This window comes from Bacillus rossius (genome assembly GCF_032445375.1).
Source record: "Bacillus rossius redtenbacheri isolate Brsri chromosome 4 unlocalized genomic scaffold, Brsri_v3 Brsri_v3_scf4_1, whole genome shotgun sequence".
In the NCBI taxonomy this organism is placed as follows: Eukaryota; Metazoa; Arthropoda; class Insecta; order Phasmatodea; family Bacillidae; genus Bacillus; species Bacillus rossius.
The window spans coordinates 28800840-28826186 of record NW_026962010.1 but is presented as its reverse complement, the minus strand read 5'-3'; the positions used below and the strand labels follow the sequence as shown (position 1 = coordinate 28826186).

Here is a 25347-nt window from a genome sequence, read left to right as displayed (position 1 = left end):
AACATTTAGAGCGCCTAAGTGTTAGAGAAATTGCGGCAAGCTGGCTTTGTCAGGCACAATCTAAAATATTTTTTTTTGGAATTACAAGATTGTTTCCACAGTTAATTTCCACACCCGCAACAATGTTTGAGAGTTAGAAGATTTTTAGGGATTTTGGGGTTTTTCAGTAGGTTTATTCCAAATTAGTTTATTCTTGGTGTCAATTTACATTATCTAATTATAAATATGTAGAGATTGTTAGGGAATGAATGAAAATACAACATTTAGAAAATTGAAAAAAGGACATTTCCAGTCCAGCAATTTTTTTTTACCCGATTTTGAGAAAAAATATATATTTTAGGTAGGTGCATCGTGTTAGACCTCTTATTACAAGAATGTGAACATTAGTTATTATCACTAATGTTTGCAAGAATTAGTAAGTTAAATGAAAACGAGCATAGGTATAGTGTTAACGAAAAATATGTTTTGGCTAGTATATATGCAGTTGGAGGTTTGAAAATGTTTGGAACATAATAGTTCTGAGTTTCGGACATATCACAAGGCCCTAACATGGCATTTATTGTAATCAGAGCAAGCAGTATCTAATATTTAAAGAAATTAACAAAGAAATTTTTATTGCTTGTGAGACGCACTATGTTTAACACAAAAGATGGTTACTTGTATCTCATTGGATAATTTTATTCACGATGCAAGGGAGTTTTTCAATAATGAGTTATCTAACCACTCTACCAAATTCATTATTTGTCCACAGTACCCAGAAAATTAGTAAAGCTGATAAATCATCACTGGCAAATAAATTAGATAGCATGAATGTCAATGCGATACAACAGTCTCTTTCCCTGCCATACTTGCTACGTTCTTGATGGTGGTGCATTAATTGACAAATTCCATTGTCTGTTTTTTTCAAAATTAGGCGGAGGCATTGCTCCTCCTAGAGCTAGAGTTTTCGTATTTTTTTATATAAACAGATAACTTTTGCTGCTTTTCTATTTAGATACCTACACTAGGTGCTAGCTTTGGTATTTGTTTAAATTTAAATTAATTATTTCCTATTATGTAAAATTATTTAGCGGTGATCTTGTGTGTGTTTTGACTTGCAAAATTTTAAGTATTTTTTTATTTTAATTTAATATTTTTTGTCTCAGGCAGTAGTGTGGGGAGTACCATAATTACGCGGGTTTGTGGCTTTTTAACGTACCATAAACCTGGGCAAGTGTTTTTAAACTACGGGACTGACGCGTCATAATTGTGGTGTGTTACAGCGAGCGCATGCATGAAGAGACACGGACCGTCAAGTCAGAACAGCTCCGACGTATTTTCTGCGTTGTGCGCAAGTCTGTTAATGAAGTTATTTTGGCCTGTTTAGAGATATTCGCCACAGACAATAACGTATGCATGCAACAGTTGAAACACTTTGTTCGCTAAACTGTCAAATGCTGTATACGAGTTATTCCCTTATTTGCATGCGGAATTAAATTTTTAGCATTTTGAGTGTGAACCCTTGCAATTGGTTGGTGAGACTGTTGATTTGATTTACGTAAATCTTTGCGTTACTGCTTGGCTCAGTGCAGTAGTGCCGTGCAAGCTAAGCGCTCCCTTCACAGCTCTCTCTCTGGTAAGCAGGACTTGCTAACACAAAAGGTCCCTCTGCTCTTCCCTGCTGTGTCCATGTCCAGGACGAGATAATAATCTTTTCAATAACCTTTTTGCATAACTGATTCCTCGAACGATTCGTTACGATAACGCGTGCGTGTGATTTCTGCTTGAATTTTGTTTGCATGACGAACGAGAAGTTTGTCGAGACCTGCAGAAACGTCAGTTATTTCAGGAGTGTAAAACACTGAATTCTTAAAGAACTTTTTTTAAGATTGAGTTAAAACATTACAACCTCTTGCTAGTGCTCACAGAACCTCTGTACAGGTGGAAGAACCCTACTTGCGCTGTGGCATTTTCATTATGTCCTGCATTCTTGTAGGTTTTTTTTTTTTCGAGGTTACGAGAAGCAATTTTTTTTTTCACTGTTATGACATGGTACTCTCAGAAGCCATTAAAATCTCATAACAACTTTCATAGTGGGACATTAAAGAAATTGATTTAGATTTAGTGGTATTCTTAATAATACCGTTCGTTTTGTGTTTAAGTAAAACTTTAAAAAAAATGCGCTTGTGAATATATATACATTTTGTTTGATATAACAAACTGGATAAATATTTGTGGAGAAACAGTACGCGACCCTATTACTTATTTATGAAGTTCCTAGGTTATGTGGCTCCCTGTTACCTATCTTTCAACCGTAACCCGAGTAGGAGTATGGAATGATTTCATGTCACATAAAATATATATGCATTTTCGTATTTCATTTTTAGTCTTTCTACTCATAGTGGGGGTTTCAAGGAGATTTTTGTAAGGCAACATAAATAGTGAGTCAACAGAAGGTATGGAAAAGGGACAATACAGTCTGATGGGTAAGAAAAAACAAATATAAAAGATGGCGCCTGATGCAGTCATCTTTTGTAGTAGGCTTTGATGAAAATTCGCCTGTGATCATCCAGAAAAACAAATTTCTTCCTAACTCAACATTTAAAAATAGCCCAGGGAAACAATATGTTACTTTAGTAACTAATGATAACAGATATTTTAATCCTACTACTATATCATACTTCTAAAACATTTTAATGCAGTCCGCCAAACAATCAGATCAGGTTGGTGACATTCAAGTCTTGCTTAGATCTATTGGAGAGAAGGCTTGCCAAACTTTACATTTTGTTCACGCATTAACAAGATTTGACATTGCTAGTCGGTTATTTAGCAAAAGTAAATTTTCTGCTTTCAAGAATACCATAAAATCCAAAATATTATGCAAATGAGCTACCTACCCCTTTTGGATTATCCAAATATATTTCTACGGAAGGTTTGGTAGAAATTGGCTGTGAAGTAACTGTGCCTCTATATGGAGGCAACATCGACACAAGCAACCTAAATGTGCTTCATCTTGACAATGCATTAGGAAAATAGCTTCAGCCGAAAAAGAATTTCATATAGCTCGTTTGCCTTCAACGCAAAATGCAGCAAAATACCATCTACTTCGAAATCATTTGCCGTTTTATTTGGAAAAATCTTAATACGCCAAAATCTCATCCTACACTTTGGGTTTGACAGTTTGTTGATGCAGAATTTCAGTCAATATTAACAGACCTGAGCTCAGCACCAGACAAACTCTTAAATATGATTAGATCTGACTGTCAAACTACATTTGAAGAACCATGTAACACCATGAGATGTGCATATTGCCGATATGAACTTCCATGTTCACTAGTTTGTAAAACCTGTTTATGAAAAGGACTATTTAAACACAAGAGACAGTTTTGTTTTACATGAAGATGAAGATGAGATTTTATTTTGGTGGAATAAATATGTTTTTATATCATAAAATCCCCTTAAATGTACAACTTTTCAAATTTTGGATTTGGTTTGATGTGAAACTTTATCTTAAAATAATCAAAAATTAAAAGCAATATTTTTACTCAACGATCTTTTATTTTCAAATTATGAACGAAGATAAAAAAAAAACTACCAAATGATTTTTAAACCACTTTGATTATTAATTTTTTTTAATTTGCAAATGCTTTCCATTTTACTATTTCCATTAATTATTTTTAAAAAATCATATATTCTTTTCCAGCATTAAATTTACTGTAATGTGATACCGCATTATGCAGTACTGTACAGGTGTATATTTTTTACATGTTGATTATGAGCATGTTACCTACCATTTACAACAAGAATTATTTTTCCCTCAGGGAGTGTTTCACTTACTTCTACTGCACTTTGAGGTCCTTTTTGCATGAATGATTAACTTAGAGTTTCTATGCGGACTCGTAACCCTCATCACACTGGCGTGGTATAGTGGTCACGACCGCTACTTGTTTTTTCAGTTTTGTGCCTGCCTCTATCTTTGATTCAAACGTGTATTGAAGAAGCGAAAGGGAACCAGGGGCGCAAAAACTTAATTTTTAAAGGGGGGTGGGATTTTCTTTTTTATAAAGAATCATCGATCCCCCCTATAGAAGCGGGTCCGGGGGTCCTCCCCCGGAAAATTTGTATTTCAAGGTGGAAAATGGTGCTATTTAAGCAGTTTTATTATCTAAAAATTGATTACACAGCACTTTCTTTGCCCCCGTTTTCCCCCACTTCAAGGTTTCAGAGAGGGGGCAAAATACCCTCCCCCCCCCCCCTGTTGTTGCACCCCTGAAGGGAACGGATAGACATGTACGATCGACGAGTACGCACGACTCATGGCATACAGCACAGGAATCTTGCTTGGTATTAATTCAGGAACACCTCAGCATTTGTCTGACGTTAAACCAAAGAGCACACAAGGGTGGATGCTAACCCAAGTCTTCCCGAATGCGAGTCTAACATTTCAGAGTTGCAACCCTCGCTCGGTACTGAGGCAGTGGTTCGGAAACCACTACAATATTGGAGATAGTGTTGCCTGAACCTTTATTATGCGAAACATGTGACTCTTAACCCTACAAATACAAATATTTTAAACGTAAAAAAATGAAAAGTAATGAAAATATTGTGTGTTGGAAATAAATATATGTTTATTTACATTATTTAAATTATTAATTACTTTATTTTTTTGTATGTTAACATTATAGTTCTCGGTATACGGCATTTGGTAGAAGTAGTTTCGTGAAAATGGAACGTAAGTCATTGAACGGAAGTGTGGCACAAAGATGGCGGACCAACGTTTAACAACATAAATCCGTATACAGTCAATTACGAAAAATTAGGGTATAAACCAAATGTATTGGAGTGCCAAATGAACCTTTATTGTAGTGAAACTACCCTGGAATTTATTTTATACACTAAAATAGAAATCCTAAAAAGTAATCACAAGTTTTAAAAACCCTAAGAAAACTGGCATTGCGATGTTTATAATACAATTTCTCCTAAATTATCAAGGGGCTTACCAGCACAGCCCGAAGGCTTGGCGGAAGGATACCAGACATTGCCACTGGCAGGGGTTATTTCTTTCCGCAGAAGATGCCTATAGTGGTAGGGAGAAAGTAGCCAAAGAAAGCCAGGACCGAAAGATGGCGCTCGGAGTGGGAGAACGGAGGGTCTAAGAGGCCCACTAAGTTTGCAAAGGGACTGGAGCACCGAGTTTGGCATCGTAAAGTATCTAGGGCGCTGATAAAATGGCAAGGTTCATGGACGACGTCTTGGAAGGTGGCGCTCCCAGGTAGAAAATTTAAAGACTACAAGAAGGTGAGGCATAGTTTAGTTCCTGCCGAGTCCTACAGATGGCACACCGAGGCTGCAGCACGGGTGCGACACGGCTTTTGGGGTTTCTCATGGTGGGGGGGGGGGGGGGGGGGGGAACTCGGCCTCAGAACATCATGTTCTTAGAGAGCAGCAAACAAATGGGGGAACTCCTGACGCGGCACGGACTCGGCCCGACACTCTACACCTTACGTGCTCTAAGGGGCTGGAAAGCGATACTAGCGCGTGGCAAAAACTGCAGAGCCCCGCCATACCTAAGCGCGCCCGTGCTTCGCGCGAGCTGACAGGAGAAAGAGACACAGAGACGGAAGCATGGTGGTGGTGCTGGAGGAGAGAGGAATTATACACCTGTAATACCAGAAGGCACTGCCGAGACAGCATGGGAAAGACAGTGGCCAGCTAAAATTCTGCGGCTTACCAGCCTGGTTAGCGGCCACGCCCCCATGAGGAAGAAAGTTTAAAACTGACCATTATAGTTGTTAGAAACATAAATAAAAATCTTCTATGTCTAACTTTATCAATGAACGGCATTCAACAGAGGAAGCGTATATTTTGGTAAAATAAGTCCAAAATTGGCTTTTACTGCAGAGCTGATACTCGGTATTTAACCGCTAAATCTCCTACTAGTGCTTGCTAGCGGAACTACGTGACAAGCAATTTTAAATTTGCCAACTGGAATGCTTTCGGCTAACCGATGTTTCGGTTTATCGGTATTCGGATAATTGGTACTTTTATAATTCGTACTGCTAAACACATTGAAAGACATAGGCGCAAATTTTAAACATACATGAAATAAGACAATCACTACCAAGTAATTGAGATTAAAGTAAAAAGAAACATAATTATAAGAAATATTGTCACTTTTCATAAACAGTAACATATTTCCATAAATTTTCTAAAATTAAAAATATTTAGAAAAATATTTGGAATAATCTTTTAAATGTAATTAATAAATAATTATTTAATATTTGGATCAATGTAACTGTAACTAAAATCATGCCATGATTATGAAGCACTATATGATTAAACTCAACAAAGTTTTTCAGGAAACATTGAAATTCATTGATACAACAGTGATAAAATCCAAACTATTCCAATATTCATCCCAATATGGCTGTGCGTTACCTGTGGCTCCATAGGCTACTGTGCCTTGCTCATTGACCTCCAGTCCAGCTTTCTGCATGATAGTGGACACGCTGAGCTTGTCGGCGCCCCAGATCATCTCGTTCAGCTCCGCGTTATCCTCGAACAACCTCTTGATGCCCATCTGTAACACAGAGCAGCCAGCATCTAGCTGCAGTGCCGAGAGTCGAGTAGCACGAGTAACGAACTACCAGCTTCGTGCCAGTGTGTTTTGATCGAACAACTTGCAACAGATTTCTGTAAATCAAGTCCAACTAGCCCAATCATTGTCCACGAATAACATCCTGATTTATTTCTGCAAGACCCAGCAAAAAGTGGATAGTTACCGTCTAGCCAGAATACTGATAGTCAATTTGCACAAGATACAATGTACGTGCTTGGTGCTTAGGTGCTTCATTCCCGACACACTTCACCGCCTTCGTACTCTTAGGCACACTTGAAACTGCATTTGTAACACTCAAGTGCGTTGCAAAGAATATTATTCAATTTTTTATAAATTTGTCAAAATAAATTAGTATCTGGTACGAAAGTTTGTAAACTAAATAATGTTTAAAAGCTATTTAAATTAATGGCCTTATTACCTGTCTATTGTAGGTTCAATTTTCTTTTTGTCGCAAAGCATTCTGATACACTTTGAAAATAACTGATATCCGCAACGTCATCTTCATATTGTGGCAAGCAAAATTTAAATATTTTAGATTTATTTCTTTCACGACCAAAATTTACGTTAAGTAATAACACAAACGAAAATAATTGATTTTATCTTTAACTTTAAACATAGGCAGCAAGTTTAATCATATTGCTTTAGATATTGCGACCCACGTAGACGTGCTACCTGTGTAAATATATATTAACAGCAATTCCTAAAGATGCATTTTACGAGATCGTATAAACAGTATGATTTAATCCGATGTTTCTGTTGAGAAGATAAATTTAAAGTATTTCTGGAGACATTCTATGTATTCTGGTTGGTAAGCCTGAAAACAAAAAAAAAGCTAATGCTTGCTTGGTACTTTGTAATGTATGTAGGATATAACACCGGGTTAATGTAATACCAGGTTAATGTAACATTAACATAAAACTAAATAAAAAGTGCTCGTGTGATTATGAGTTGTCTGTGTTTATATTAAAGAAATCAACAGGTTATGGGCCCAGGTGTGATACTGTTAAAATCGTTGGGATTGTTTTCAATTATGTGACAAAACGGAAAAACGTTTATTGCAAAATGGCTACATCGTCGGACGACTTCTTGCAAGTTGAAAAACTCGTTGGTCATGCAAATTTCAGTATTTGGAAATTTCAAATAACTGTGTTAATGAAAGCAGCAGACGTGTACAATGTCATTAGCGAAGAAGATGATACCGAAAAACGTGACAAGGATTGGGAAAAGAAGGACGCCAAGGCACAAAGATACATTGTTACTACTACAGTGGAACCTGGATAATTCGAACTTCTTTAATTCGAAATCTTCTTTAATTCGAATTTTCCTCTTGGTCCCTAGCATTTTGTATCTAAACAATGCTAAAAATCGTGGATAATTCGAATTTTATTTTGGATAATTCGAATTTTTGGTGCGTCTAATTTAGTGAATAAATTATAAACTACGGCTCAAAAAATTGTAAATTTATCGGGAAATACGTTTTACAAACAATACTCGGCAAAAGTTAAGCGTTTGACCAAATGCGCGGTAGCTTGTAGTGTGATGACTCACCCTTCCCCTCCCGCACACTTGTGCCGAGTGCCGACCGCCTGCGCGTAGCAACAACACGCAGCAGTAGTGTCTCCAAGGTCACCCCTCCCCACACTCACCCCTCTCCACACCGTACTGTACAACTGTGCATCGTTCTGTGTATCGTCTGTTTTGTAACATACAGTGTACTGTAGCTTATTTAAAATTGTCTTTTGATGTGTGATTACGTGTAGTTTTTACGTACAGTGACGTTTAGTGAGTGAACTGTGAGAGTAGCAACCATGGCGTCGACCACGTCTACAAAATCCCGTGCTTATAAAACTTTGACTCTAGCTGAAAAAGTAGCGGCGATTAGGGAAGTGGACAAAGGCGTGAAAAAGAAATTGGAAATCGCGAAGGACTTTGGGATTCCACCCAACACTCTATCCACTTTCTTGAAGAATAGAGATAAAATTCTCAGCAGTGCAGAGGAATTTGATAAAGACCGAAAACGACTACGAGAACCAGATAACCCAGACGTCGACAATTGTGTTCTTAAGTGGTTCAAGCAAGCCAGAGACAAAAAAATTCCGTTGAGTGGTCCCCTAATAAGGGTAAAGGCTGAGCAATTCGCTAAAGAATTGGGCAAACAAAATTTCAAAGCTAGCACTGGATGGCTGGATGGTTTCAAAGAACGTAATAAAATTACGTTCAAAGCAGTCTGTGGCGAAAGTGGGGCAATGAACCAGCAAGAAGCCGGCCAGTGGAAGCGAGATTTAGAAGAGATGATCCAAGATAGAGACCCAAACAATATTTTCAATGTTGATGAGACTGGCCTTTTTTTTAAATGCACACCGGACAAAACATTGGCATTTAAAAGCGAAAAATGTCATGGTGGAAAACTAAGCAAAGAAAGAGTGACGCTTTTAGTCGGAGCAAACATGGACGGCTCAGAAAAGCTGCCCTTGTTGATGATTGGAAAATCGGCTAATCCCCGTTGTTTTAAGAATGTCAAGTCGAAACCGGTGGATTACGTTAACAGCTCAAACGCTTGGATGACAGGCGACCTGTTTTCAAAGTGGCTAATAAAGTTGGACAAGAAGTTTATTAAAGAAAAGCGTCAGGTGGTCCTCTTCATCGACAACTGTACTGCGCATAACACCATACCAGTGTTGAAATGTGTTAAAGTGGTTTTTTTCCCAGCCAATATGACATCTGTTGTCCAGCCAATGGACCAAGGGATAATAAAAAATTTGAAACATTTCTACAGAACCTTGCTGGTAGAAAACATACTGTCCGGAGATGGAAACGCCCTGAAAATAAAGCTCGATATTCTGCAAGCTTCCAGAATGTGTAAGCAAGCGTGGGACAGAGTGAAGCCAGAAACAATCAAAAACTGTTTTAAAAAGGCAGGTTTTGTTAAAACCGAGGACAAAACTGTGGAAGCCACTGAAGCGGAAGCCATTCCAGCAGCAGTCGACGGCTGGGAGAATGTGGGAGCCGACCCGACCATCTCGTACGAAGACTTTCTCAATGTCGATGAAGATCTTGCGGTGTGCGGTGACGTCACTGACACCGAAATCATCGCAGAGGTGCTCGGCAGTGAGAAGCAAGACGATGACGGGGAAGGTTCGGAAGAAGAGATCGCTGGAGTAGAAGAAGAACCGGTGCCGAGTGCAGCTGACGCCATGAATCACATAAAAGAACTTAGACGTTTTTTTGAGAGCCGAATTAATGTAAGTGATTCATACTTCATCTCTTTGAATAAGTTAGAATCTTTTGTAATGGCCGAGAGCCTTAATTCGAGAAAATAGGCCAAAATATCATCTTTTTTTCAAAAACAATAGGTTGTTTTTATGTTTCAGTTCAATAGTTTTAAGGTCATTTTAATATGTATGTATCGTTTAGGCATTAATCGATGTATTTATTCAAAAAATGTCAACCAATAAAGAGTTTTAATAGAAAATATGATTTTTTATTGTTTTGGCCCTATTTATATTACGAACTTCCTTAATTCGAATTTTTGGATAATTCGAAGTTTTTGACTGGTCCCTTGAGGTTCGAATTATCCAAGTTCTACTGTATTGACAAAGGTAACATTCAGTTTGTTATGTCGTGCACCACGGCAAAGGAAATGTTTAAAAAATTGTGTTCTATTTACGAACGAGACAGTAACCACAACAAGAACTCACTACTTCAAGCATTTTTCAATTTCAAAATTAACTGTGTTGCATCAGACCTCTCGGAAATTCAAAATTTATCTGTCAAATTGAAAAGTATAGGGCATTGTATTGATGATGAAACGATGATAGGAAAGATTTTGTCATCATTGCCGAGCAGTTACAAGTTTTTCATGACTGCCTGGGATTCAACTCCTAAGTGTGACCAAACCTTGACAAACCTTATTGCAAGGTTATTGGCAGAAGAGGAACGCACCCAGTCAAGTGGTGAGTGTGACAATGTTGCATTCAGAACTGTGAACAGGGACGTTATATGTTATAGATGTAACAATAGAGGCCACATATCCAGAAACTGTACCTTTAAATCAAAACCATGTAAAATATGTAAAAAGGACAACCATAGTGAAGAAAACTGCTACTTCAGAAACAAAGGAAACAGGGCTGGTACACGTGAAAATTTTAAAGTTGCATTTTTAACAGAATCCACCAGGAAAAACCATAAGGGAACATGGGTTCTTGACTCTGGCTGTACCTCACATATGGCCACAACCAGTCAGTTCATGTTGAATACTGAAAATGTTGACTCTGAAATCACGACATCCAAAGTTGACGAAAATCTCAGTGCAAAACTTAAGGGTGACATAGAGTATAAAGAATGTATACTTAAGGACGTGTTGTATGTTCCAGGCTTGACGAAAAATTTGATGTCTGTAAACAAAATTACAGAAAGTGGAGGCAGTGTTAACTTTGCTGAAGACAGGGTAGAGATTAATAAAAGTGGTGTCAAAATTGTAGGTGTTAAAGAAGCAAATGGACTTTATACCATAAAGCTGACACATTGTGAAAAAACATTTCTGACTGAACACAAACAAGTGACTGATGCAATGTTGTGGCACAGAAAACTGGGACATTTAAACTTTGAAAACTTGAAGAAACTGACTGACTTGTCCTTTGGACTGGAAAATCTGAATTTTAGTTCTGATACTGTCTGTGAAACTTGTTTATCATCAAAACAGACCAGAAAAACCTTTGGAGGAGAGAGAGATAGGGCAACAAGACCTCTGGAAATTGTTCATACAGATGTTTGTGGACCTCTTGATTCTACCTGGGACGGCTACAATTACTTTGTGACATTCCTAGATGACTATACACATTTTGCTGTGGTAACTCTGATTAAGAATAAATCTGATGTCTACCATGCCACACAATGTTTTGTGGCTGAAGCAGAATCAAAATGGAATATGAAGATACACAAGCTTCGGTGTGATATGGGAGGTGAATACAGCTCTAATGAATTCCGAAATTGGTGTCTAGAAAGGGGAATTAAGATAGATTATGCTCCACCAGCTTCTCCTCAGCTAAATGGCCGCGCAGAAAGACTTAACAGGACTTTGATGGAGAAGACAAGAGCACTTCTTTTTGACTCTGGTCTCGACAAAAACATGTGGGGAGAGGCGTTGCGCACGTCCACATATTTGTTAAACAGAAGTCCATCCGTCACGGTAGACCTTACCCCTGCAGAGTTATGGTATGGAAAAAAACCTGATCTCTCTAATCTAAAATTGTTTGGTTGCAGTGCTTATGCCAAGAATGTGAAGAAATTAAAAAAACTGGATGGTAGATGCAAAAAACTTGTGATGATTGGATATTCGTCAAATGGATACAGACTATGGAATCCAAATGAAAACAGAATTGAATTGTCAAGAGATGTAATCTTTGTGGAAGGTACTGAACTGAGTTCTGACAGGGAGTCTTCAAATAGAATAATGGTGAGAAGTAAATCTTGTGAAAAAAATGAAGGTAACAAAAAATTGCTTATACACCGTGAACCAGTAGAACATGCCAAAATTGAAGATGACAGTGATGGCGAAGAACCATTTTTGGGTTTTCAATCCAATAAAACTCATGAAGAAGATTGTCAAGCTGCTACTAAAGAATCTGACGTATCTACTGAAGACAAAAATTCATGTGTGAAACAAAGAAGAGAGAGAAAATTGCCTACACATTTGCAAGAATATGTTCTACTGTCTTACCAGGAAGCCATCACAGGTGCAGATAGAGAACTTTGGCTGAACGCGATTCAGGAAGAAAAATCTTCCCTACTGAAAAATGAGGTCTTTGAGTTTGTCGAAAGGGACAAAGTTAAAGGGAGTCAAAGACTGCTTAGTAGTCGATGGGTATTTCGTATAAAGGACAATAACGTATACAAAGCCAGACTAGTAGTGCGTGGATGCGAACAAAAACCGGGATATGACTTTGAAGAAACTTTTAGCTCAGTTGTGTCTGTAAATACTTTGAGATTTCTTGTGGCTTATGGAAATTCCAAACAAATGTCTTTCAAGCTCTTTGATGTGAAAACAGCTTTTCTGTATGGTAATTTGGAACAAGAACTTTACATGTCTTTGCCAGAAGGTTTTGAGAATGAAACTGGTTCAGTGATAAAACTGAAGAAGTCCCTGTATGGACTAAAACAAGCTCCAAGAGCTTGGAACAAAAGATTTGTGGATTTTATCACAAATCAGGGACTTTTGCAACTTACAACAGACAAATCTGTATTCAGAAACAGTGAAGGTGATCTGTTCATGGCACTTTGGGTTGATGATGGACTTGTAATGTCTACAAAGAGAAACAAAATTGATGACCTGCTGTCCAAGCTTCAAACAGAATTTGAAGTAAGAATAACCAACAATCCTGAATGTTTTGTAGGAATTGAAATCAAAAACACTTCAGATTCAGTTGTCCTTCATCAGAAGTCCTATACTTCCCAGTTGCTGAAAATGTTCAACATGGATTGTTCCAAACCTGTAAAAACCCCAACAAGTCAAGTAATTGAGATAGAACGATTATCCAATGTAGAAAAAGTTGTGAGTTTTCCTTACAGACAAGCAATTGGTAGCTTACTATATCTGTCCAACAGAACCAGACCGGATATTACATATGCGGTGAATGTAGCTTCAAGGAAAACTGAAAACCCTTCTGCAGATGATGTTCAGAAAGTTAAGAGAATCTTAAGGTATCTCCAAGGGACACAAAACTTAGGACTCAAGTACTCCACCAGTGAAAACACCACAGTGTTAAATGCCTATAGTGACGCTAACTATGCAGGCGATGAAGCATCTCGTAGAAGTACATCTGGATATGTCATCATGTATGGTGGTAGTCCAATTGCTTGGTCTACTAAACGTCAACCTGTAGTATCGCTAAGCACTGCAGAAAGTGAATTTATTGCTGCAAGTGAATGTGTCAAAGAACTGATTTTCTTGAATTCTGTGTACAACGAGCTAACAGGTGAAGACATTTTGGTGAACCTGAACATTGACAATCAAAGTACAATCAACATGATAAAAAATCACAGTGTATTTAAGAGGTCAAAACATATTGATATCAAGTTTAAGTTCTTGTGTGAAAAGGTGAATGAAAATAACTTTAACCTGCAGTATTGTCCAACTGAATGTCAGCTGGCCGACATGTTCACAAAAGCTGTCAACTCAAATACTTATTGTAATCTTGTAAAGAATATTGTTTTTGATGTCTGAAGACAGTTTGAAATGTATGCTTATGTTTTAAATTTATGAGGAGAGTGTTGAGAAGATAAATTTAAAGTATGTCTGGAGACATTCTATGTATTCTGGTTGGTAAGCCTGAAAACAAAAAAAAAAGCTAATGCTTGCTTGGTACTTTGTAATGTATGTAGGATATAACACCGGGTTAATGTAATACCAGGTTAATGTAACATTAACATAAAACTAAATAAAAAGTGCTCGTGTGATTATGAGTTGTCTGTGTTTATATTAAAGAAATCAACAGTTTCGGCTACCATTAATGCAATTTAGAAAAAAATGGCTTGAATAAGTGTTTACGCAACAAACATACCCAACATTCACACTTTTACATTTTTGGGCTATATAAGTAAGATAAAATATGATAATACAACAAATTTGGCTATCTCTGATCCAAATTTTATCAAAATCGGTTCAGTTGTAAAAAAGACAACAAAAATCCAAAATTCTGACTTTCATATTTTAATATTAGAACTATACAATTGGAATTAGAACCAACTATAACTCCCTTAAAAATAACCTTAATATCAGAGTGATACAGAATATGGAAAATATTATTTTGTTTGTTTGGTATAAGACTGTACGCGAGTAAACTTAGTTTTAAAGTAGAGACATTAATCATGAAGTCCTAATTATATATAAATGCTAAGGTAATATACAATTTAAGCATGTGGACATGTGGAAATCCTAATGTTTTGAGCTTATAACCACCACATTGCTTGTTTTTGAAGCAGTAGAATACCTCCAAGGCTTTACAAGTTCAGCTTGGTGGACATAACAGAAGGGCAATTCCTGTTGGCGTGTTCGTAATTCATACTCAGTATCTTAGCATCTATAATTTCTTACAACAAAACTGATTAAACCCCATTTTCCCCCCATATGTTCCTAATTATATCGAGATTGAGTTATAAACATCCTAAAATCTAATTTTCACATTAATATATAGGTTATAATTCTTTTTTTCAATATTAAGTATTTCACTTTGATTCTGTTTGTAATATTAAGGAAACAAATTTTTCAGCTTTAAATAGTTATGTACACCTTCATGACCATCTCTCATACCATAGGACTCTGTACTTTTCCTTTTAAGTATGGTTTTAAGCCAAAGAAACATACATGTACATTAAGGGCGGTATTCCAAGACGTTGGGGTAAGGTAATGAATAAGCACTGCCTTGTTAGGATACAACCGTAACCTAACTCACAGGCCGTAATTCAGAACGTGTCCAAACTGAATCCTAGCAAGGTAACAGAAATTAAACTGTTTTAATAAATGGTCCCGGCGCAAGGCTATGAACTGGTTCCAACGCATTCTAGCAGACGTTTGGCACCCATCGATACACTTGTTACAGAAAAATTCTTGAAGATAGCAGCACCACCGCGCGAATAAAATGGTGTTATTCTAATTATCTTAAGTACTTTTTATGTTGCGATTAATTCTTGTTATGACCATTAAAGTGTACAAAATGTATTCCAAAATAGTTTCGCTACCATAAAGTTTAATTTGGCATAGGCTACCAATACATTTGGTACATCTCCCGATATTTAAGAAACTAAATATATACGAGTTAATGGTGCCAGATGCGGGTCCGCTATATGGACCAAACCAACGAAAATGTTATCTCTGCGCATGCGCGGAATTTGGGTAATAGAGCGGCAACGTATAGGACACCAAAATCGGTTCCCTAAAAATAAGGGGTTGGCCGGGTCGTCACGTGCACAGGGAATACTGTTAGGGTACAGGCGTAGCATATTCAACACCTAAACTCTTATTTTTGTGTCTTGGAATACCGGCCTAAGCAGTGAAATGATACTAATTTCTATTTAAATTTATGTAATATTTGACATTTTCCCACTGCATTACGAACCATAATGAAGATAAGGATTGTAGCCGGGAGGCTACTGATTATTCGGGAGGGGCAGGCAGGCCATGCTAGAATAAACAATAGGTCTACTGTTGCACACTATTTATTTGCGCCGTCGAGTGCGCTTACAAATTTACATGTGTCTACAGTGCTAAGAGGCAGACTGGATTTGTCTCTTGTTTCCTCCTCGCCAGCCTGCTAGCCAGAATGGAGGAGGGGTGATAATCCCTTTGGCATCCGGGCTAACGGGACTCCTGGAGGGTGCGCTGCATTCTACCCCGGGGGTGTTCACACACCGACGGGACAGCACCTGCTGATAGCCGCGTGGTGGGCGTAGCGCGGTAGATGTGTTCGCGATGTACCGCCACAATGATTAATAGGTGTGTTTATTTATTTTGTGTATCTTACTAATAGTAAGTCTTAAACGTGGAATTCTCTCAAGTCTCGTGTTATAAAGTAAGTGTTTGCGCTCGGCGGGTACCCTGGACGCAGGCGGCTACCTTCCTCAGGATGTCCTTGAGGTGCGCCGTGTACTCGAACTTGAACTTGGGCAGCTTCACCTCGACCTGCTCCGAGGTCATGGTCTTCATGTGCTGGCGGATCAGCGCCGGGGTCACCTTGGCCAGCACCTTCTCCAGCCCGTCCTTGTCCTCGGGCAGGACCAGGAACATGGAGTACTTCTTGCCCTGCCGAGCACAATGTGTCCAGTTGAAGCTTCCAGAAATCAAAGAGTACACAAAAAATGCAACAGTGGCCAGTGGGTATGTGTAAAAGAACCACAGCATATTAAATGTTGTAAACACCAATGATTCGTTGTTAAAATTTATTTTGATGATTATGCTAGCAGGCTTGTCGTAAAGGATTAAATATGGAGGGGGTAGGTACATGGATCCTTAAACAAACTAAATCGTAATTTAAAAACTCAATAGTCAGGCTTACATGTCTTAACGATGTTCACCCACAACCCCTCCCACCATTAACTTGTGTGGATTCCAACAAACAAAGCCATTAAGGTACCGTGATCGGTGTTTACCTGAGAACATGAGGAATTGGAGTTACATGTGATTTATGAGCAGCAGCTACACTCTTGAGAGTGCAGGCGATTGGCAAGCTCAATTTTCTCTATGAGTAGAGCTTAATCGGTGATTTCTAGCTCAACATGTGCAAACACGCATTTATTGCGAAGAATTTTATGCATGAAAGCACTCCAGCTCACATATGAATAAACTACCTGGATGGAAAAACATGGCATGTTGGTATCAAGACTCCATAAAAATCGGTGAGAGTCATATGTGTCAAGACACACTCGACAAATAGTGACGAAAACTTGTTATTTTATTTTACACCTTTTCATACATTCTCACTCATGCGAAACATGTCCGTACTGATCAATGACAAGCTGCTACACCCCTCACATCTGACACAGCACCGAAAGCAACCTGCCAGCCAAAAAACTGCACCGGCATGAGTAGTGTAAAAATGTATGTCCTGCGCCAGGCTTCCGCAGGTGGAGACGGTGGAGCGGGTCAATAACCGATTGCTCTGTTGTCACGGCAGCCATCTTGGATTGTGACATCACGGCGGCCATCATGGATGACCTCGACCTTTGACCTTGAACTTTGACCCCGGTGGCCATCTAGGATAGGCCATATTGGAAACATCATTTTGTTTTCTCTAACTTTTTACCATTTTGAATTATGATGTCAATGTTGCAATTTTCGTTTCGGCCGCCATGTTAAATTTCCATAATTATTATACTAGAAATTCTGGGAAAAAATTTTAATTCATAAAAAAATTAATTGACTAAATTTTAGTAAAAATATTTTAAAACACAGTTTCAACTTTCGTTATGGCAGTCATCTTGAAAATTCGTATTTTTTTATGCTATAAAATAGGGAAAAGTTTTAAAATTATATAAAAAAATTATAATAAAATTTTAATTAAATATTATTTTAAAACAAATCATTGAATCCTGGGTTCGACCTGGCTAGGTAAAAAAAAAATGACGACAGACTGACCTCCCACCACCAAAACCAAAGTACATATATTGCCAGCTAGTATGACGTCATGTCCACCATCTTGTTTTCGTCTGTTAGAGTACACTGCCGCCATGTTAGTTTAATTTATACTCACTAGAGTGCAGATATAATTTATTATTACTGAGTGTCTGCAATATTGAATTTGGATGCCATCTTGGAAATTCGTAATTATTTAGCTCGAAACTCGGGAAAAATTCCAAAATTCATTTTAAAAAATTACTCAGTTATATAATAATTGATTCGATATATTCCTGTTCTTGGTTTGATTCCTGGTATTTAAAAAAATTATTTTAGACAAAAAATACTTTAATAAAATATGGTGAAAGGTCCAAATAAAAGGGTTATGTTCTTCAGCCTCCTATAAGTCGATTTGACCGCCATCTTTAAATTGTAATTATTGGCCTAGAAATTCGGAAAAAATTCCTAAATTCATAAAAAAAATCAATTATTAAAAATGTTTGACGCGTTTGATTTCCGTATTTGGTTTGATTCTCTGCCAATGATAAAGATAACTAAAGCTTAAAATAAAATTTAAATTCTGTTTCCCATTACCTTTTGTGAAGTTTATTAATCATTTACTCTATGAAAAACGACTCTATACAATATACCTGTCCGACGATTTAAATATATTATCGCGCTGCCTAACACGGATGTCTATTTTTTGATGGATGAAATACATTCCAACCAGTTCATGTACAATGCTGTACGTATAGGCCAAGTGTCTTCGAACCAGGTAGCAGGTCAAGAACAATGTCCGACGTATAGACCAGACCTTTCCGAACATCAAGACCTTCCTCGTCGATAGCTAATATAACATATTTCGAGCAGTCAAGACAATAGTCTTCGAACTGTCAAACTAAAGTATCGATAAAACCAATTACGAAACCTTAAGACCAACAGAACATGTTTTACACTTATTAAAAGACCAAGAATCCCTGAAAAAGTTTTTACCAAAAGCACGTGATTTGAACAAGTAAATACTCAGAGCTACTACAGTTTTGACTACGAGCATTTAACGACACTACACATTCATTCAACAAAAGAAAAGAACACTCAGTACAAACACTGGACGCACAGTGCACACAGTACACACACTGAACACATTATACAGGACATGCAATGGACCTACAGTACACACAGGTCACACAATGAACACTCAGTACACACAGTACACACACTGAACCCGCTCATTACACAGGAACAGCGATGGACCCACAGTACACAAAGTACACACACTGGACACATAGTATACACAGTACACACACTGGACACACAATGAACACAGGAACACACATTAAACGAAAAGGACGCACATTTAAAAGCGCAATAAACGAAAAAAGTACGATCAGAACACAATCTCAGAAAAGGAAACTCATTTATAAGCTGAATCAATGAAAAGTAAGCACATTTGGAAGCACATTCGACAAAGAGGAAGCACCATAATTGAAAAGGAAGCACATTTGGAACTAGAATCACCAAAAAGGAAGCACAATCATAGAAAAGGAAGCACAATCATAGAAAAGGAAGCACATTCGTGAAAGAGGAAGCACAATCAGAAGCACATTCGTGAAAAAGGAAGCACATTAAACGAAAAGAATGCACAATCAAAGAAATGTAAGCACAATCGGAAATACATTCGGCAAAGAGGAAGCACAATCATATGAAAAGGACAAACATTTGGAAGAAAAATCAACTAAAAAAAGCTTAGTTAGAAGCACAATTATATAAAAGGGAGGACAATCGGAAGCACTTTCGTGAAAGAGGAAGCACTTTCGTGAAAGAGGAAGCACAATCAACGAAAAATAACACAATTGGGAGTTAAATAAACGAAAAGGAAGCACAATCGGAAGTATAATCAAAGAAAAGGAATCAAAATCTTAGAAAAAGAAGCAAAATAAAAAATTAAGCACATTTGGGAGCACAATATAAAAAGGATACCCTATTTCGATAACTAAGTCTAAGTTAGGAATCAAAATACATGAAGAAAAAATAACATTAAAATTTTTAATTATTTTTTTCTCAATAATATACACATGCATGTTAAACTAGTGATTATTGTATGTAGCCTGCCTCCCTCAGTTCTTTAAGTATGAAGGCTACTTTGTCGATGTGCGAGTAGTATCCTCTAGAACCGATGCCACCAACAGTCTCAGATGACAAACCAATATGTTAGGATCTTCCCATAACATTGTGCCGTAAATTTAAAGTATTTGGCACAATTTTTTTTTTTTACCTAAATTCTCCAACATAAACTTTGTTAGACCTTTGTGCATACTAATTAAATCTTTTCTACGAGAGTCCCGCGACACTTTCCCAATGCTTCAACCTACACCCAGATGTAATTTCGCCTATGCTAGATATTCGCCTCACTTTTCTCCCTGCCTCAAGTCACGAACCCAACCAGAAACTGTGTACGACTTCGTGACAGGCAGCGCGGACCTCAGCTGCCTCCCGCAGCAACCCAGTTCCAAGAGCCCAGCTTAGTTAGGCAACGCCAGGAATGCCCCCTTCCTAATGTTTCAGCGCCTTCGGGTACAAGAGATTTCCCACAAGCTAACACCCAGCCCCCTTTTAAATCCATTCCATTATTATTAGACCTTCCGGTCTCTATAACAGACCACTGACGGACGAATGGACAGCTTGCGCCATCTCCAGGCGGCAAAGCTAACTAACTTACCTTTAGTTAGGCGTCAGAGCGAGACCTCTGCTGGCCACTACCACAACACACACTAAGTTCCATTCCACCCCGACAGAGCTCGCACCAGTGGCCTTCATATGGACCTAGCTTTTGCTAGTCCCCTCTCGCGGGACTCTAGCGTACCAACACCGAGTCAGTTCCGGTTGTCCCCGACAGAGCGCTCTGCTTTGCACCTCTGAGGCCTCTTTAAGTTAGGTAATTTATCCTCTTCGTATTTTTTTCTTGGTGGGCGGGGCAAGTACTCCATGGGCTTATTCCAGCCAATCAGAGACCATCTCTCCCACTCCCTAGAACTCCGGGGCTCTCGCCCCAAATTTAACCACATGTCACCTGGAAGATAGAGAGAATCGTCTTTCTGCAGTCACCGCGGTCACATCTCGTGCCGGAGCTTCATCGCCCGCTACTTTGACATTCTCCGCCGCAACTAAATTAAGAGATGTAATCTCTTAAGTTCGAGAGTTTTCCCTAATTATTTTTTATTCTTCTAGTTGGCTAGTCGCTTTAGTTCAGCCGAGTATCTAGTTCTTATGATGTATCGCAACAGTTCACTGCGAACACTCGCGCCGCCTCTCCTGAGGGAGTGACTCACTTCACTCCAACCCCACACTGGTAAGTGTTAAATTTAACGTCATTTTGGATATTTGCCCTTACTTTTCTATTTATTTGGATTATTGACCACTGGACCCCTTTTTTTTGTTCCAGTGGGATGCAAGAGCCAATATTCACGCAGGTCCCTCAGGCAGTGAACAGTCCTCTGTGGAATATTGTGAATATATACTCCAGCACCGATCATTACTACTAATGTATTCAATAAATTAAATTTATTAATGTTAAATTTATTTTGGTGAAGATAGGATTGTTAAAATTTGTAAAATGTATCAAATAGTTTTAATTGATATTTACTAATGGCCAAGGTTCAGGGCCGGAACTAAGGGGGGGGCATGGGGGGCATGTGCCCCGGGCGGCAAATATCAGGAGGCGGAAAAATATGAAAAGTGGTTCACTAAAACAAAATGAAACTAGTTATTAAAAAAAGTTTTGAAAGTGTACATATCGCAACCAATAAGTTAGCCAATAATTTAGGAAATTCTATTTAACTTGATTATGTATAATTTGTAAATATATTCGTACTTCAAATGCGTTACTTCACTCTAAGAAACAAGTATTACCATAATTCGTGGTCTGGAGTGAGTAAAACCACTGCGATGAGAGCTGGCATCTCAAGGACCCGTTGCGCCGGTGATCACTTGTCTGAGCAAGATGGGTCGGTGGACAGATCTTCGACCTCGACAGATCTTCGACCGCTTCCCCTGCACTGCTTTCTACTCCCTCCACGAGCCGTTGTGCCCGCCCTTAGAACGCCCTAGTGAAACGTCACTGTTCTTATTGGCTATTGTGACCACGCTCCCATTGGCTGCCCAATAAGTAATAAAAAAATTAAAAAAAAATTGTTTTTACTATTTAGCCCTTATTACGAGCTCTAGGAGAAACTCTGTATCAGGCGCTCAGAATGCCATGGGAGGTCGGTCGACAGCAAGAAGGCTGAGGCTTGGCTTTAGAGAATGGGGGAGGACACCCCGCCGTGAAGGGTTGTTTTTTTTTGCAAAAAGGTCAGTCAAGAAAAAGAAAGAGAAAGTGTCGGCGAGCCATGCGGAGGGCTCAGACGAACTTGTATTAGGCGTTCATAATATTGTGGGAGGTGATGGAAGGCTTTCCTGTGGTAAAATGGGGAACATACAATTTTGTTAAAATAATTGTTAACCGGTGTTTAACTCAACCAACAGATAAACTTTTTGAACTTATTTTTGGTGTGTTTAGTCAAACACATCACGACATTCCATATATTTATCAAGACGTAAATATATATATATATATATATAGTTTCGTTATCATGCAAGTAAAAATATGGTTATCTAATCTATTTAGCTTCAAAAATAAGCTAAAATTGTAACCAAGTTGCATTTAAAATTAATTACAATTTATTTACACAACATGACACTTTAAAACAACATTATACTGTCTTAAGGGCAAGCTTCAAGGTCGCGGTTGTGAATCACGGTCACCAGATAGTGCTGGGGTGGAGCTGAGAGTGAGAGATCGCAGACAGAGATAAGACCGTGGCAGCGAGTGAGCAGAAGGGTGGAAGGGGGGCGCCGGCGGGACACGTGTTCATCCGGTGTTGCCAGCTCTGTGTCCCACTGAGAACAGGCGCGTGCCTAGCTAGGGGCGGACCGCTAGGCGAGTCACACCCACTCAGCAGAGTTTCAGCACTAGAAGCCCGGGACAGCCGGAATCTTCATTGATCATCATATAGAGCAGGATTTTTTAGGAGATGAATTCTGATAATACGACATTGATAACGTTTTTTTTTTAATTATAATCCTACAACCAATGGTCAGTTAAACTGAAATCTATTGCATGTCACGTTTAAGGATGACGAGCACTTACACGTCCCATAACATAAGCCCCGTCACTCTGGCGGGTTTTCCTACACACACATTTCATTTTATGAACAAACCTTTTTTTCTAATTTAAAATATTTTAACTTATCCACATAATGTATGCGAATATTACACTTGTGACCAAATGTTTGAATTATGTTTTTATATTTATAAATATATATATACATATATATATATATATTCGAGTTATAGGGCAGGACTATTTTCATAATATTAAACAATTTGTCATTTATTAAAAAATTTAATAGTAGTCGAGATGCGTTTCTTGAAATATATTTATTTATTTCAAGACACAAATATTTCGTAAGAAATAAAATACGATGTACATACATACATATACTTGCTACACATTGGCAATGTAACGAAATGTAAAAAATGAGGACCTAATACAAGGATGTATTAAAACTTAAGTTTATAAAAGAACTAGCTGCCAGACCCGGCTTCGCACGGCTATACTAATGGAAAAAGAATTATGCCACATCTCCCATTTACAGTAATGGTAAATAATAAAAAATTCCGTGAAAATTTATTACAATGCTGTATAATGTACCGATGGTTTCCCGACTCGTGCACGCAACATAAAACTGATGTACCCGTACTTCGCTACGGCAGTCTACAGGCAGATCACTCTTGCGCCGCTCATAATACATGCCCCTCGTTGTGGGTACGCCACTGCCGCGCGATGCCTGTTGCCATGGAGACGCAGAAGGCATGAACAATGCAAAAATGAAATAGCCGTTGCCATAGAGACGAATGAAGCATCAACAAAGCAACAGCCGTTGCCATGGTGATTTCCTACCAAAAACTGGAAATAAAAAAAAAATTTAGGGGTGGACTACCCCTAACATTTAGGGGGATGAAAAATAGATGTTGGCCGATTCTCATAGATACCGGATAAGCACAAAAAATTTCATCAAAATCGGTCAAGCCGTTTCGGAGGAGTATGGCAACGAAAACTGTGACACGAGAATTTTATATAAAAGAATTGCCAAGTGCAAGTACAATAGGTAAATCAAGTACTCCGTATCGTTCATGGATATGTGTTCTTAGCTTGCAAACTTGTAAACTGAGGTAATCTGTTAATTAGTAGTATAAAAATAATTTATTATAATTACATATCGTATTCCTTACACAGATTTTTTTTTTTTTTTTTTTTTTATATTTACACAAAATTCCTTTAGAAATCGGTTGCCAAGAAACATTTCGTAATATTAAAAGAGAAAATATAGTAAATTTCTACAAAACATTGTTATGGTTATTTTTGAATTTATGATTTGCGTTTTTCGAAACAAAGCTGGATATTTACTGTCGCGCTTACGAATATTGCAATATAATATTATATTTCGACTTTTTTGTACAAGAGTACATTTTTTAACCCTTGGAAAATGTAATAATATTTAGCAATTGGACTTCATAATTGTTTATTGTGCTTTTGTATGTGCGCATTTAGTCGTGGAAAGCTATACAGGGAAAAGTTTATAAATAACTTTAACTAATTCAGGTACTGGGACAACCCAAAGCATAAATGCCCGGGCAATAATACAATCCCACATTTGCAGCGATTTGCTTTCGTGCAAATGTACAGATTTACAAATATCTGTAATTTTGTGTGCATGGATATTTCAGTTTGATTGAAAAAAAAATTACAGAGTACTGTCTAAGCTTTCCAGTATAAGAATCAACAGTGTTTCAGTCATATAATGGCTGTAACCACGGTAAAGTTATGCTTGACGATCTGTCAACAACTTTGCAGATGCAGCGATCCTAACGAACTATATAATATGTGAACATGGAAATTTTTATAGTTTGTCTTTTATGATCTACAGGCCAGTGCGGACAAGACCTACAAGCAAATGCAGACTGACAAATGACCAGATTAGACAAAACAAGTTTGGTTACCAAATCTGTTAGACCTTTTACCTGAAACAGGGACGGAAAAGTAAAAAGAGGCGAAAGAAGTATAGGAATGTATGTCCGGACACAGGCGCCAGGCGCTGGTGCCGATGCCAGGTCAATGACCGACCGACCTCTGACTTCACGGCGGCCATCTTGGACTCAAAAGTTCCTCAAAATGACTCAAAATTCCTCAAAAATTACTCAAAATTTCTAAAAATTTCTTGTTTTCCAGGGAAAAATTAAATTAAATTAAATTTTTTTATAAATATAACTTTTTTATAAAATTTTAAATTTTTTCATTAAAATCGGATAATAAATAATGATTTTCAAGATGGCTACCATAACGGAAATTGCAACTGTGACGTCATATTACATGATGACATTAAATTATGACGTCAGAGGCTTATCGGAAGATGTAGACACGGGTTCTTAAGTCTCAATATGGATATTTCTAGCCGCTGGTATTTTTAAGATCTAAAAACGGTAAGTTTTCCCTCAAGACGGGAATTTTTCCCTGGAAAACGGGAAATTTTGAGTCATTTTG

General features: G+C 38.0%; 1 protein-coding gene across 1 annotated transcript in view; it reads right to left on the bottom strand.

The window, feature by feature from the left end:
• LOC134541736 (serine protease inhibitor 27A-like) overlaps positions 1-25347 on the bottom strand; it is a 325260-nt gene that overhangs the window by 14584 nt on the left and 285329 nt on the right. The window contains exons 6-7 of the mRNA XM_063385385.1: positions 16209-16394; positions 6418-6559 (exon numbers count right to left, since the gene is read on the bottom strand). Of these exons, the coding sequence (XP_063241455.1) occupies positions 6418-6559; positions 16209-16394 (328 nt within the window). The remainder of the gene's footprint in view (positions 1-6417; positions 6560-16208; positions 16395-25347) is intronic.